Source organism: Dipodomys ordii, unplaced genomic scaffold (assembly GCF_000151885.1).
Source record: "Dipodomys ordii isolate 6190 unplaced genomic scaffold, Dord_2.0 Scaffold2, whole genome shotgun sequence".
Taxonomy (NCBI): Eukaryota; Metazoa; Chordata; class Mammalia; order Rodentia; family Heteromyidae; genus Dipodomys; species Dipodomys ordii.
Window position 1 is genome coordinate 23,738,177 of NW_012267218.1, and position 15,967 is coordinate 23,754,143.

General features: G+C 41.0%; 1 protein-coding gene across 3 annotated transcripts in view; it reads right to left on the reverse strand.

Annotated features, from left to right (window-relative positions):
- The window catches only part of Znf410 (zinc finger protein 410), a 37,219-nt gene that overhangs the window by 18,459 nt on the left and 2,793 nt on the right, over nt 1–15,967 (reverse strand). For 2 of the 3 annotated variants that reach the window (XM_013016965.1, XM_013016957.1), the window contains exons 2-5: nt 11,509–11,683; nt 10,216–10,351; nt 7,488–7,706; nt 4,951–5,142 (exon numbers count right to left, since the gene is read on the reverse strand). In XM_013016965.1, coding sequence (XP_012872419.1) covers nt 4,951–5,142; nt 7,488–7,706; nt 10,216–10,351; nt 11,509–11,541 — 580 coding nt within the window. In that variant the 5' untranslated portion in view covers nt 11,542–11,683. The remainder of the gene's footprint in view (nt 1–4,950; nt 5,143–7,487; nt 7,707–10,215; nt 10,352–11,508; nt 11,684–15,967) is intronic. The other variant, XM_013016973.1, reaches the window with a different exon arrangement.

Genomic DNA, 15,967 nt, shown 5'->3' on the forward strand with positions numbered 1-15,967 from the left:
TTAAGAAACCTGTCTCCAACTAAAGCAAATATTTTTTTTAAAAAATGGCTGGACATTGGTAGCTCATGCCTGTAATCCTAGATACTCAGGAGACTGAAATCTGAGGACCACAGTTCAGAGCCAGCCTGGGCAGGAAAGTCCATGAAACTCTTATCTCCAACTAGTCATCAAAAAAGCCAGAAGTGGAGCTGTAGTCCAAGTGGTAGAGCACTATCCTTAGCAAAATAAATCTCAGCTACAGCACCCAATGCCCGAGATCAAGCCCCAGAACTACAACCAAAAAATAGTAATAATAAAATAAAGCAAAAAAGAGGGCTGGGAATGATATCTCAGTGATAAAGTTCTTGCTATTCTGTGGGAGACTCTTGCATTCAATTCCCAGTATTAGGAAGAAGTAGTTTTCTTTTTTACTAAAAATGCATCACAATGTCAAAATCATCTCGCTACATGTAACAGTAGATTAATGTATTTCATCTTACTTAAGAAACGTAAGCAAAACCATAAAATTTTCAAAAAGAATTTTATAATATCAAATGTCAAATGATCCTCTAAAGTTAGAAATAAAAAAGCTGGGGCTGGAAAGGTGGCTCAGTGGTAGAGTGCTTGCCTTGCATGAATGAGGCCCTGGGTTCGATTCCGCAGCACCACATAAGCAGAAAAAGCCAGAAGTGGCGCTGTGGCTCAAGTGGTAGAGCGCTAGCCTTGAGCTAAAGGGCTGAGGGACAGCGCCCAGGCCCAGAGTTCAAGCCCTACAACTGACAAATAAATAAATAAGCTTTTAGGGAATCAGTAGGAAAAGAGTATTGTATTTTTGGCTTATGTCTGAGCTCATTTTCTTTTCAGGAACACAAGGTAGATTTTATATTAGGAAGGTATTATATTTTGAGAGTAAGACAGATATTTACACAATGCTTGGCTGACTATAAAGCATATGTCAAATTACCCAGATTGAACCTCATTTAATCTTTGTAACAATTGATCTTTAAGTTCTTTTTTTTGGTCCAGTCGTTGAGGCTTGAACTCTAGGCCTGGGCGCTGTCCCTCAGCTCTTCAGCTCAAGGCTAGCGCTCTACCACTTGAGCCACAGCGCCACTTCTGGTTTTTTTTCTTTTTCTTATGTGGTGCTGAGGAATCGAACCCAGGGCCTCAGGCATGCAAGGCAAGCACTCTACCACTGAGCCACCTTCCCAGCCCGATCTTTATGTTCTAATGAGAAAACTGAAGCAAAGAAATATTAAACTGGGGTTAGCAATGTGGCTTAGTGGTAGAGTGCTTGCCTAGCATGCATGAAGTCATGGGTTCCATTCCTCAGCACATAAACAGAAAAGGCCAGAAGCGGCACTGTGGCTCAAGTGGTAGAGTGCTAGCCTTGAGCACAGAAATACTCAGGGACAGAGCCCAGACGCTGAGTTCAAGCCCCAGAACAGGATCAAGACAAGTAACTGGTAAATGAAAGTGTAATGTTTGGATCCCAGACTTTAGATTTTTCTTTTTTTTTTTTTTTTTTGCCAGTCCTGGGGCTTGAACTCAGAGCCTGGATACTGTCCCTGAGCTTCTTTTGCTCAAGGCTAGTGCTCTACCACCTGAGCCACAACACTACTTCTGTTTCTTTTTCTGTTTATGTGGTACCGAGGAATTGAACCCAGGGCTTCAAGCATGCCAGGAAAGCACTCTAACCCTAAGCCACAATCCCAGCCCAGACTTCAGAATTCTAAATTCCAGGTTCCCACTCTACAGTTTTTGTTCTACTGGAATATTTTGAATATTTAAAGAATATTTGAGTTCTCTATGAGAAATATTTTAGCTTTTTATTTTCACCTCAATGATAATTCTAAAATAAAATAATGGGGTTACTGTGTGCCAGCAGTTCATGCCTGTAATACTAGCATCTCAGAAAGCTGAGATCTAAGATTCTGGTTCGAAGCCAGCCCAGGTAAGAAAGTCTGTGAGACTCATATCTCCAACTAACCAGCCAAAAAAACAGAAGTGGAGATATAGCTCAAGTGGCAACCTTGAGCAACAAAACCTAAAGGACAAAGTGCCTAGTCCTCGAGTTCAACCCCTCAGTACTGAGGGAAGGGGGAAGAATATAAGCAGCACATTCTAGCTTATGGAATCATGGCATGGAAACAGCTATGTACTGACATAATATTTCCTAGAGGCATCACTCTAAAGGTAGAGTACCTGTCTAGCAAAGCTCTGAGTTCAAATTCTAGTACTGTCAAACATCATAAGCTCGACAGTGAAAATGTTGAAATATGTAGTCCGACCTTAATAGCTACAAATTAATGAAAAAATACAAAAGAAAATGTGAAACAAAAAATACTAGCCAAGCACTGGTAGCTCCAGCCTCATGTCTGTAATTTGGGCTACTCAAGAGGCTTAGATCTGAGGATGAGTATTCAAAGCCAGACCAGCAGGCAAGGAAGTCCATGAGACTATCTAGCCTTAAGCAGAAAAGCTCAGGGACAATGCCTAGGTCCTGAGTTCAAGACCCATGACCAGAAAAAAAATACAGCCAGTGTTAAAACAGGGCTGGAGGCATAGCTCAACAGTAGCACACTTGCCTAGCAAGCTTCAGGCCCTGGAGTACCCAAACACCATCAAAAAAGAATATTAGGCTGGGAATGTGGCTTAGTGGTAAGGTGCTTGCCTAGCACGCATGAAGCCCTGGGTTCAATTCCTTAGTACCATACAAACAGAAAAAGCTGGAAGTGGCACTGTGGCTCAAGTGGTAGAGTGTTAGCCTTGAGCAAAAGAAGCTCAGAGACAGTGCCCAGGCTCTGAGTTCAAGCCCCAAGACTAGCCAAAAAAAAAGTATTAATAGAGTGAGTGTTACATAAGCAAAGGTTTGACATTGAAGTAGTCTGAAACAAATACTGTAACTAAGTTTTTGATTCAGTAGATGTGTGATATTATTTCTAAGTTGTTAGGTGATGCTGATGATACTCTGAAAATTACTGGAATAGAGAAAAGCGGCCCATAGACAGAACAGGCATGCTAAATTGTAAACAGCACAAAGGTCATCATAGTTAAGAAAAAAACTGCCATGGGTAGTAATTTATTTCAGCAAAGCTTTATCTTATTATTTATTAATATTAAAATGGCTTAGTATTAGCTAACATTAACTTCATTTGTTTTTATAGTTTGTTGTTTTGGACATGCTGGGGCTTGAACTCAGGGCCTGGGCATTGTCCCTGAGCTTCTATTGCTCAAGGCTAGCACTATACCACTTGATCCATAACACCACTTCCAGCTTTTTCTGTTTATGTGGTATTGAGGAATTGAACTCAAGGCTTCATGAATGCTAGGTAAGCACTCTTCCACTAAGTCACATTCCCAGCCCATTTTTTTTTTTGGTCCAGTAGTGGGGCCTGGACTCTGGGCCTGGGCGCTGTCCCTCAGCTCTTCAGTTCAAGGCTAGTGCTCTACCACTTGAGCCACAGAGCCACTTCTGGTTTTTTCTATTTTGCTTATGTGGTGCTAAGGAACTGAACCCAGGGTCTCATGCATGCACTCTACCACTGAGCCACCTTCCCAGCCTTCCCAGCCCGTTTTTATAGTTTTATTATTGCTATATGCAGTAATTTAGTTTCAGCAAAATGTCATTTTAATATTAATTTCATTTTGTTTCATAGTTTTATGTTTTTAATTGATAATACTGTTTTAATTTCATGATTATCTGAGTTCTAACTATTAGGTCTATAAAGAATTTTTGTTTTAGCCGGGCGCCAGTGGCTCAAACCTATAATCCTAGTTACTCAGAAGGCTGAGATCTAAGGACTGGGTTTCAAAGCCAGCCTGGGCAGGAACGTCCATGAGACGTTAACCACCAGCAAACCAGAAGTGGTGTTTTGGCTTAAGTGGTAGAGCACTCGCCTGGAGCTGAAGAGCTGAAGGATAGTGACCAGGTCCAGAGTTTAAGACCCATGACCAACAAACAAACAAACAAAAAAGTTCTTTTTACATATTTGAAGAATATTATGATAAAAACGAGGACATGTATTTAGAGGCATCTTTTAATGCAGACTAAATGCAACTCAATTTTTTTTTTTTCATTGCAAAAGTATTCATTCAGGTGGCCGGGTGTTGGTGGCTCATGCTTGTAATCCTAGCTACTCAGGAGGCTGAGATCTGAGGATCGCACTTCCAAGCCAGCCCAGGCAGGAAAGTCTGTCAAACTCTTATCTCCAATTAACCACCAGAAAATCAAAAGTGACACTGTGGCTCAAGTGGTAAAATGCTTGCCTTGAGCTGAAGAGCTTAGGGACAGTGCCCATACCCAGAGTTCAAGCCCTACAACTGACCAAAAAAAACCCCAAAAAGTGTACAAGTATTCTAGCTTGAGTCATTTGTTAGAGTTTAAACCTGTTCTTGCCAGCTACTGGATGAGCATATGTTCATGTAATGAGCTTTTTTTTTTTTGTCGGTCATGGTCTTGAACTCTGGGTTGGGTGCTGTCCCTCAGCTCTTCAGCTGAAGGCAAGCGCTTTGCCACTTGAGCCACAGAGCAATTCTGGTTTTCTGGTCTTTTATTGGAGATAAGATTCTCACAGACTTTCCTGCCCAGGCTGGCTTTGAACCCCAATCCTTAGATCTCAAACTCCGAGTAGCTAGAATTATATGTGTGAGCCATTGGTGCCCAGCTGTAATGAGCTTTTAAATAAAGAATGAAAAGGAAAAAAATTTCAAGATATCCTCAGGATTTTTTTTCTTTAAAAAGTGCTCTAATATTAAAGTTGAGAGCTAAATATAATTCTGTTGATTTTGTACACAAGTTTGGCACAGCCATGTTATTTTACAGAAAAAAGACAAACAATTTACACATTTCTAGCCTTCTCACCAATAAAGTAATTTGGATTATATACAATTCAAAGTATGTTCACGAACAAAATATGGTCACAATTTCTGCATAGAATACTAGAAAGGAAAATGCTATAGGAGTCTCACCATTGCTGCTGGTTTTTGCATTCTTTGCCAGTTGTGCACGAGTAGCAGCAATCAAACTGTCATGGGCCAACTCCTGAACCCGGAGAAACCATGGAATGCTACTGTCCGTGCTCTCATTGGAGAGGAAATCATTCCCTGAGTCTTCTGCCTCATCCTGTACAAATACTAAGTGCTCAGCTGAAGAGCCCAGACCTGGAAGAAACAGGAGAATATGTAAAAGTTAACTAACAATTCTTTCATTTGTCCTGGTGCAGAAACATTGTGTCCTGAATTAGCTATTTCAGATCTTTGTTTTTCTCCCCCAAGTTTCTTTTAGATTATTCGGCTACCATTCTTCTACTTTCAGCTTACAGGCTCTAGTTAGCTTGTTTCCTTCTGTTTCAGAGGCAAAGGTGTATCCGAATACTACTCTTTTGCCAGTCCTGGGGCTTGAACTCAGGGCCTGGGGACTATCCCTGAGCTTCTGGCCTTTTCTGTTTATGTGGTACTGAGGAATCAAACCCAGGGCTTCATGCATGCTAGGGAAGCAGTCCACAGATTACTAAATCACATTCCTAGCCCCACAATCCTATTCTTCAGTAATCCCTTTATTATGTTCTCTCCCATCTGCAACCAGATTTTCCTTACAGCCTTTAACTGAGTCCTAGCTCTAGCTTTTCCCATCTTATTGTTTGTGGTACTGGGATTTAATTGAGGTTTGATCTCAGAGATTCCAGCTTCTTAGGCATCAACTTGAGGCACTCTCCAGCCCTGTCCATGTTTTCTTTGTTTGTTTGTTTTTAGGTCCAGTCGTGGGGCCTGAACTCTGGGCCTGGGCGCTGTTCCTCAGCTCTTCAGTTCAAGGGTAGCGCTCTACCACTTGAGCCACAGCGCCACTTCCAGCTTTTTTCTTTTTGATTATGTGGTGCTGAGGAATTGAACCCAGGGCCTCATGCATGCAAGGCAAGCGCTCTACCACTGAGCCACCTTCCAAGCCCTGTTTTTTTGTTTTGTTTTTTAATGTTAGTCCTGGCACTTGAACTCAGAACCTAGAAATTGTCTCTGAGTTTTTCTGTTCAAGGCTGATGTTCTACTACTTAAGCCACAGCTTCACTTCTGGCTTTCTGGTGTTTAATTGGAGATAAGAGTCTCACAGACTTTCTTGACTGAGCTGGCTTTGAACAGATCTCCAATTGCAGCCTCTAGGCTACAGGTGAGAGTCACCAGTGTATCGCTATTTTTAAAATAGAAAATCAACTATTTTTCTAGCTATTATCTTTTTTACTCCCTCACTTTTTTCCTTCCTTCCTTCCTTCCTTTTTCTTAATCATGGGGCTTGAACTCTGGGCCTGGGTTCTGTTCCTGAACTCTTCAGCTAAAGGCGAGCACTCTACCATTTAAGCCACAGCGCCACTTCCAGTTTTCTGGTGGTTAATTGGAGATAAGAGTCTCAAGGACTTTCCTGCCTAGGCTGGCTTTGAACCATGATCCTCAGATCTCAGCCTCCTGAGTAGCTAGGATTACAGGCATGAGCCACCAGTGCCCTGCTGTATTCACTTTCTTAATATCTATTTCAATCTAACTTCTACCTTTACCATCCCTATAACAATTTTTTTGTTAAGATCAACAGTTACATGTCATCTCTGTAGCCCACCCTGTAGTATTTGGAATGAGTTAGTATCTTTGCTTCCTTAAAGATTTTCCTCCTTTGTCTTCCTATCTACCTTGCCCAGTTCTCTCCATCACCTTCCAGCTGATTCTTTTCATTCTTCTGTTGTTTTTCCTCCAGACTTGCCTTTTTTCTGTTTGCTTCAAACTTCCTTTGAATGAAAGAATCCATACTCATTTATTTTCTGCATGCTGCTAGCTACCCAGACCTCTTTTACAATTCTGGATTCGTCTTTCTAATTGTCTAAAGAATATTTCCTTCTGAATATTCCTCCAAAATCTCAACATCAACAGACACAAATCATCCTTCCTCTGGGACTTGTTCTTTCTGTGCTTACTACCTAAGCAAATAGTACCACATAATTTCCTAAACAATAAATACTTCAGTTACCAGGTGTGTGGAGATAACTGTCTATAATCCCAGCCCCTGAGAGGCTCAAGCAGGAATATTACATCAAGATTCAACTGAGCTATAGAGCAAGACTTTGTTTCAAAAAAAAAAGATAAAAAGAAAATAACGGTTAATCATTCTAGACTCTACACATTCCATTGATTCATCACCAGACCACACCAATTTCCCAAAATAATAAAGCTTCTTTTAAGTACAAGTGAGTTAAATATGTCTCATTCTCAATTCTATTTCTTTTCTTTTACCAATCCTGGCGCTTGAACTCAGGGCCTGGGCACTGTCCCTGGGCTTCTTTTGCTCAAGGCTAGCACTCTACCACTTGAGCCACAGCACCACTTCCAGCTTTTCTGTTTATGTGGTATTGAGGAATTAAACCCAAGGCTCCATGCATGCTAGGCAAGCACTCTACCAGTAAGCCACACTCCCAGGCCTCAATTATTTTTTTTTAAGAATGTGAATTTTAAAAAAGAATAAAGAATACCTGCTCTTGTTAGGTTAAGAAGAATAAAAGAAGTGCTATCACTTGGTTGTAGATCTTGCAATAAGCTAGGAGAGTCTGGAGTGGACAAAAACTCCGGGGACTTTTGTACAGTGTGAGCCCTTGTCTCCTCTCCGTCTGGCCCCACATTCACCTGAAGACTTCTCAATACAGCCGAGGAAGTTACCTCCTTGGAGGAGTTAGTATGACTTGGAGTATCATCTAGTAAAGGGAAAATACCACAGCTATATGTAGTTGCCATCTCCAAGGATCTCAACATTTTGATACATAGACTTAAAAAACCATGTGACATCCCTTAGCATCTTACCACCCTTACAGGAGCAGACAGCAGTCTCAATTTGCAAATAAAAAAATTGTCTCAGAGAAGAACAGAAGTTCTTTAAAGCTAGTTGCCAAAATGTGATGACACTGGGCCTAACTAATAACCAACCATTCCTATTTGGATTATTTCATAAATTAGTCCTCTTTAAAGCCAGAAAAGAACTTTTCCTTTTTTTCCCCCCCTTGTCTGTCATGGAGCTCTACCACTTTAACCTACATGGCAACTTTTGGTTTTCTAGTAGTCAATTGGAAATAAGTCTCACAGACTTTCCTGCTCTGGCTGGCTGTCAACTATGAACTTCAGATCTCATCCTACTAAGTAGTTAGAATTACAAGCATGAGCCTCTGACACCCAGCCAGTACTTTTTCCTTTAAAAATAGATCTATACAATAAATACTGAGTAATAGAATCTAAATGTTATTTTCTTGCAGTGAAACCCTACTCTTTTAACTTTTTTCTTTTCTTTTCTTGGCTTGAACTCAAGGCCAAGTCACTGTTCATTACTCAAGGCAGCTGATGCTCTGCCACTTGAGCCACAGCTCCACTTGTGGCTTTTGGTGAATAACTGGAGTCTCAGACTTTCTTGTCTGGGCTAGCAGACCTGCAATCCAAGATCCCAGCCTCCTGAGCAGCTCAGATTAGAGGTGTGAGCTACCAGCACTGAGCTAGTACAATGCATCTTGATCAGTGTCGCCTACTCCATCTCTCCCCTTGATCTATCTCAACTCCACCCACCCATCCCCCTCAAGTTACCTAGTTCCATTTTCACATATGTACAATGAGTATTATAACTATACTCACCCACTGTTCCTCTCTTCACTCATCCACTCCCCAACATTTCAAATTTTAACCAAGGGTAAGAACATGAAAAATTCATAAAAAATGTCCTTGCTAATAATCAAATGTGAGTCCCTCTTCCATCCAAACCTAATCTCACCAACTATTTCCCCTGGACCCACCTTACCAATTATGGACTATCTCTTTTTGTTTTCATCATCTTTTACTGGCTCTTTTCCATATAGCATAATACAACCCTCAGAACTAAAAACAATTACCTCACTTCTTTTTCTTTTCGTTGGTTGTGGGGCCTGACCTCTGGGCCTGGGTGCTGTCCCTCAGCTCTTCAGCTCAAGGCTAGTGCTCTACCATTTGAGCCTCCGCGCCACTTGCAGCTTTTTTGCTTAGGTGGTGCTGAGGAATCTAACCCAGGGCCTCATACATGCAAGGCAAGAACTCTATCATTGAGCCACCTTCCCAGTCCTCTTTTTTTATAGCAAGAAAGCCTTCAGAAAATACTGTCTAGTTACTTCTTCAACTATACAATGCACTTTGCACTGTTACTGCAAGTCCCTGAGCCTAGCTTTCAACATCCCCATCTTTCCTCCATGGACAACCAAGGTTAATGATCCCCTCCTTTTAGTTCTGTCTTATGACTCAGGAACATTTAACATAGTATCTTCTCTTGGTTATATTCATCCATCTTCTCTACCCTACTTTATTCTCCTTCCCTCCGTTTTAGGCTGTCCTGTCTTATCCTTTATCTTCAGAAAGGCATTCCCCAGAGTTCTATTTTAGACTTTGTTTCCCCACACTGTATGGATGATCACGTCCATTATTATAGCTTAAAATACTTATGCAAAATAGAAAACTTTTAAATATTGAAAACTCATATACTATTAAACTCATCCTATGTTAATATAAAAACATTAATGCACTTATTTCTATGGCTACTTTTTGTCAATGACTTTTTTTTTTTTGTCAATCATGGGGCTTGAACTCTAGGGCTGGGTGCTGTTCCTCAGCTCTTCAGCTCAAGGCCAGGACTCTACCACCTGAGTCACAGCGCCACTTCCAGTTTTCTGGTGGTTAACTGGAGCTAAGAGTCTCAGGGACTTTCCAGCCCAGGCTGGCTTTGAACCGTGATCCTCAGATCTCAGCCTCCTGAGTAGCTATGATTACAGGCGTGAGCCCCCAAGTCCACTTGTCAATGACGCTTAATATTTAGTTCCCAGTTTTCCATTCCATTCAACCTATTTTTGGCCAACTTTCTTCCTTTCCTTACCCCTCCTTCCCTTCCTTCCTTTCATTTTCCTCTTGGTCCTGAAGCCTGAACTCTTGGCCTGGGCTCTCTCCCTTGGCCAACTTACTTTCTTTTCTTCCTTCCTTCCTTTCTTTATTTTCCTCTTGGTCCTGAGGCCTGAACTCTGGGCCTGGGCTCTCTCCCTCAGCTTTTCAGCTCAAGGCTACCACTCTACCACTTGAGCCACAATGCCATTTCCGGCTTTTTTGGTGTATGTGGTGCTGAGGAATCGAACCCAGGGCCTCATGCTTGCCAGGCAAGTACTCTACCACTGAGCCAACTTCCCAGCCCCCCAACTTTATTTTTACCTGGTAACATTAGCCGGCTGCATTCTGAGGGTTCAGTCACCGGAAGGAGGGATAAACAAGTAATGTCCTTAGCTTCTGCTTCTACTAGCCCCTGTCCCAGTGGGATGGAGGTATTCTGAACAAACTGAACCAGGAGCTGAGGAGGGGGTTAACAGGTAGAAAGAACAACACTGAGAAACAGAGGTTGTTAGGAATTATTCAAAGTCTAAATTTACCAAAAGATGATGCTCCAATTTAGTTTAGACTATTACTAGTCACAGTTATATTCAAAGAAAAACTAGATTAACTACAATGTTTTAAGCTTATTTTTTCAAGTCCCTGTTCTCATGTAAGGCTTATGTATAAAATTAACTTCTGTCACTTTCCATCAAACAGAAATGATCAAAATAATTGTATTTTAAAATGATAGGCTATTTTTTAAAACTCAACTTTACTAACTACATCTTACAAAAGCATTTTCCTGGATATTGGCTCATTTAGTTACCAATCCCATTAAATAAGTAAAATTGCACGTATATTTTACAAATGAGAAGGTATTAAATGAATTGTCCAAGATCACACACTACATAGGATCAATGCCAGATTCAAATTTAAGTAATCTGATTTCAAATTCATTAACCTTCCTACTATTCTATAAGAACTCTCTAAAATTAAAATGAGAAAAGTGAAAAAAAAGTCAAAAGCACTTAAAATTCCACATCATGTTTAGAATGAAAATACTTTGTTTTATACAAAATAAAAGAATGGTCTGTGGTAGCAAATATTTTTATATGCATACACACACATATTCATACAAAGTACTTCATTATTATATAATTAAGTTTAATTTTATACTTCTGTAACAAACACAACGGGGCTCACATCTGTAATCCTAGCTACTCCAGAGGCTGAGATATGAGGATCAAGGTTCAAAGGCAGCCTGGGAATACATTATCTCCAACTAACCAGCAAAAATACCAGACTGGAGTTGTGTTTCAAGTGGTAGAGAACCCACCTTGAGCAAAAAACTGAGCAAAGAATGTTAGGCCCTAAGTTCAAGCCCTTTTACTTACAAACTCTACAAAAGATAATAAGGTATTCTTAAATTTTTGAGGAAATACTCAATAACCAAAAAAAAAACAAGTAAACAAAAAACAAAAACCCTAATACAAACCATTTGGCTCACAAAACCTGAAGTATTTACTATCAAGTAAAACCTAAAGTATTAATATCAAAGTTTACTGGTCCCTATACTAAGGATAAACTGAAATATAAACCAAACAAAAGAAAAGGAAACAAGCTGGGAGGGCTTACCTCTGGTTTGGATTCTAACTCATCTGATAACATTGATTCAGCTTCCAAAATCCTGTTGCTGTTCAGGGAACAGATTCAAATTTAAGTCAGAGTTCCTGTTATGTTCATATTCCTCTAGGAAAAACTATATGCTCTTCCTGTAAGATGCTGAACTGGGCTGGTTATCAACTTAAACCTATAATAGATTTAAAAAAGAGAAAGACATATTAAAAGAAATAGGAAGCATTGTGTTTTATTTTATTTTTCGGTCTTGGGTCTTGAACTCTGGGCCTGGGTGCTGTCCCTGAGTTCTTCAACTCAAGGTGAGCACTCTACCACCGAGCCACAGCGGCACTTCCAGTTTTCTGATGGTTAATTGGAGATAAGAGTGTCACAGACTTTCCCGCCTGGGCTGGTTTTGAATTGTGATCCTCAGATCTCAGCCTCCTGACTAGCTAGGATTACAGGCATGAGCCACCAGTGCCCTGCAGAAAACACTGTTAAACAAATTTATACATCTAAAAGTCAACAATAAGCCAAGAATTCATCCCCAAATACTTTGAGATAGAACAATTCAACAGGTCTCAAAACCTGTAAAAAGTATCATACTTTGAGGCAGAATTTTTTTCTAAAATGTTTTAATGTCTTAATTATGGAAAATACTATATGCCCAAAGATGTTCATCGTATGACAAGCAACCAGAAGACATCTGAATATATATTTTTACAATGTACATATTTAGTATATTCTGTATATGTTATATATGTGATCTCTATATAATCATTTTCTGGAATTGAATATTCATACTGTAACTGTACTGTTGGACAGGCCATAACTCAAGTGGCAGAACACTTATATAGCAAATGAAAGGCCATGAGTTTAATCTTAGTGCCATAAAAAAGTAAATAAATGTAGTACTGTCATATAATTTTGGTATTCGACTTTATAGCTTGTACATGTATTGTACAAATGAAAGAGAACAATGGGATACATAAGAATAGGCTAAACTCAAAAAAATCTGTTCAAAAGCACAAAGTAGCGTATTAAGTGTATTATGAGAACCTTATTTATTTTTTTTGGTCTGTTGTGGGGCTTGAACTCTGAGCCTGGGCACTGTCCTTGAGATCTTCAGCTGGAAGCGAGCTCTCTACCACTTGAGCCACAGCACCACATCCTGTTTTCTGGTGGTTAATTGGAGATTAGAGTCTCAGGGACTTTCCTGCAGGGCTGGCTTTGAACCCCAATCCTCAGATCTCAGCCCCCTAAGATTACAGGTGTGCGAGACCAGCACCTGGCTTGGACCTCATCTTTAATTTGCAAATTGACATTAGCCAATTTGTGAAATATATTAGCCAGTAGTTTGATGTCAAATATCCAATTAAATGTATTCCTATTCCCAATTGATTCCATTACTCATTTAACAGATTCTTTTAAAAAAAGCATATCTTGGGCCGGGAATGTAGCTTAATGGTAGAATGCTTGCCTAGCATGCATGAAGCCCTGGGTACCTCAGTACCACATAAACAGAAAAAGCTAGAAGCTGGCCCTGTGGTTCAAGTGATAGAGCTCTAGCCTTGAGCACAGAGAGGCTTAGGAACAGAGCCCAAACCCTGAGTTCAAGCCTCAGGACCAACAAAAATAAATAAAATGCATATCGTGGGGGGGGGGGCGTGCGCGTGCACACGCACGCACACATGCAGCAGTACCAAGGTTTGAACTCGGGGCCTCTCACCTCACTCTAGCTCAGCTTTCTTTCTCATAGCTACTGTTCTAGTATACCTCTAGTCCAGTTTCTTTTTTTTTTTCCCTTGTGCCAGTGCTAGTGCTGTCCCTGAGCTTTTTTGCTCAAGGCCTGTACTCTACCACTTGAGCACAGTTCTGCTTCAAGCTTTTTTGGTGCTTCATTGGAGGTAAGTGTCTCTCATTAACCCCCCTTTTTTTTTTTGGGTCGGTCGTGGGGCTTGAACTCTGGGCCTGAGTGCTGTCCCTCAGCTCTTCAACTCAAGGCTAGCGCTCTACTGCTTGAGCCACAGTGCCACTTGCGTCTTTTAAGTCGTTTATTGGAGATAAGAGTCTCACAGACTTTCCTGCTCGGGCTGGCTTTGAACCGCAATCCTCAGATCTCAGCCTCCTTAGTAGCTAGGATTACAGGTGTGAACCACTAGCGCCTGGCTCTCTCATTAACCTTACCCAGGCTGGCTCTGAACTATGATCCACACATCTCAGCCTCCTGAATATCTAGGATACAGGAATGAGCAACCAGGGTCTACTCCAGCTTCATTTTTCTAGTTACAAATAATCAGATGAGATGGAGTTTTCAAGGTTTTTCTGCCTAGGGTGACTTTGAACAATGGTTCTCCAAGTCCTCAGTATCCTGAGTAGCTAGGATTATAGGTGCCCAGTTAAAAATGAAAATACTTTAAAAACTGAATTTTGGGCTGGGAATGTGGCTTAGTGGTAGATTGGCTTGTCTAGCATACATGAAGCACTAGGCTCGATTCCCCAGTACCACATAAAAAGCTGGAAGTGGTGCCGTAGCTCAAGTGGTAGAGTGCTAACCTTGAGCAAAAGCAGCTCAAGGACACTACCCAGACCTGAGTTCAAGCCCCAGGACTGGCAAAAAATAAAAAATACTGAGTTTCATTGAGACAGAGTTCACGAAACATACAATTCATCCATTTTTAAAAATAAATAAAATGTGATCAAATGGTTGGTTGAATGCCAGTACCTAGGGTTTGAAATCAGGGCCTTGAACTCTTGGTTTTTTTGTTTTTTTTTTTCTATTTTTCATTCATGGTTGGTACACTACCATCTGTGCCACACATCCAGCTTAGCTTTTTTTTGGGGGGGGGCTGGTTAATTGAAGATGTTAGACTTTTCTATCCAGATTCTGATAGATATGATTGATTACAGGAATGAGCCACTTGTGCCCAGCTTTGAGCATAGTTTCAAAAACTACTTATAAGGTAGTTCCATTATCTCTGTTATTTCTATGTGACTGAGGGATTTGGTATTTTTTTTGGGGGGGAGGGTGTGAGGGGGTGCTTGAACTCTGGGCCTGAGTGCTGTCCCTCCAGCTTTCCTGCTCAAGGGAGTGCCCTACAATTTGAGCCACAGCGTCACTTCCAGTTTTCTAGTGGTTTATTGGAGATAAGAGTCTCATAGACTTTCCTGCCCGGGCTGGCTTTGAACTGAGATCCTCAGATCTCAGCCTCCTGAATAGCTAGGATTACAGGTGTGAGCCACCAGCACCCAGCATGAGTACATTTCTTATCAAGCATTGTTGCCTCCTCCTTTGTTTCCCCTTCCCATCTCCCCCCACCCCCCAAACCCTGGCAATTTTTATTGGATGTTGGAAATCACAAACTATACTTTGTTGAATGCTAGATTTTGTTCTCTTCCCTCAAAGTTTTAAATTATTTTCTGGGACATAGTTAATTGTGGATCAGTCTTCCTGGAAAGATTTGAACATTACCTTTCCAAATTAGTATGGGTACAATTAAAATGTTTGGGTGGCTAGTGTAATGGCTCACACCTGTAATCCTAGCTATTTAGGAGGCTGAGATTAGGAGGAGAGAGGTTCTAAGCCATTCTAGACAGAGAAATTCAAGAAACTCCATCTCAATGGAAAGAAGCTAAGCATGGTGGTGTGTGCCTGTCATTACAGACATAGAAGTCTAAAACAGTAGAAGCTAAAATAGGTAGATCATGGCCCAGCAGGCAGAAGACCTTACCTCAAAAATAAATGGTGCTCAAATGTCATGAGGTGGCTTTTCTTTTCTTTTTTATGAATTTTCCATAATCTAAGGATTAATGATATTTATTCCAACCTAAAGTGGGTCAACAAATAGTTCTAAAACAATAGATCTACTCAGCTTACCTAACCATCTAGACAAGTAAGTCAAGCACTATAAGTAAAATGTACTGATAATCTCCATTTCCCTTAGTGGAGGCAAGGGGCAGGGGCGGGGGCGGGGGTGGGGGGGGGGGTGGGGGTGGGAGGAGAGAAAGAAATGGAGAGAGGAAGAGAGAGAGAGAGAGAGAAGAGAGGGAAAATACAAGGAGTGAAGGATGTGTGTGAATTTAATGCTCCAGATGGCTGTTACTTTGCAGTCATCTTAGAATCCAGAAAGAGGATCACTTACACTCTTAATAACCCTTATTGTGCTGGGAAGTTGGCTCAGTGGTAGAGTGCTTGCCTTGCATGCCTGAGGCCCTGGGTTCGATTCCTCAGCACCACATAAGCAAAAAGCAAAAAAAAAAAAAGTAACAAGCCAGGAGTGGCACTGTGGCTCAAGTGGTAGAGCACTAGCCTTGAACTGAAGAGCTAATTAAATAAATGGGCTGGGAAGGTGGCTCAGTAGTAGAGCGCTTGCCTTGCATGCCCGAGGCCCTGGGTTCGATTCCTCAGCACCACATAAGCAAAAAGAAAAAAGCCGGAAGTGGCGCTGTGGCTCAAGTGGTAGAGCGCTAGCCTTGA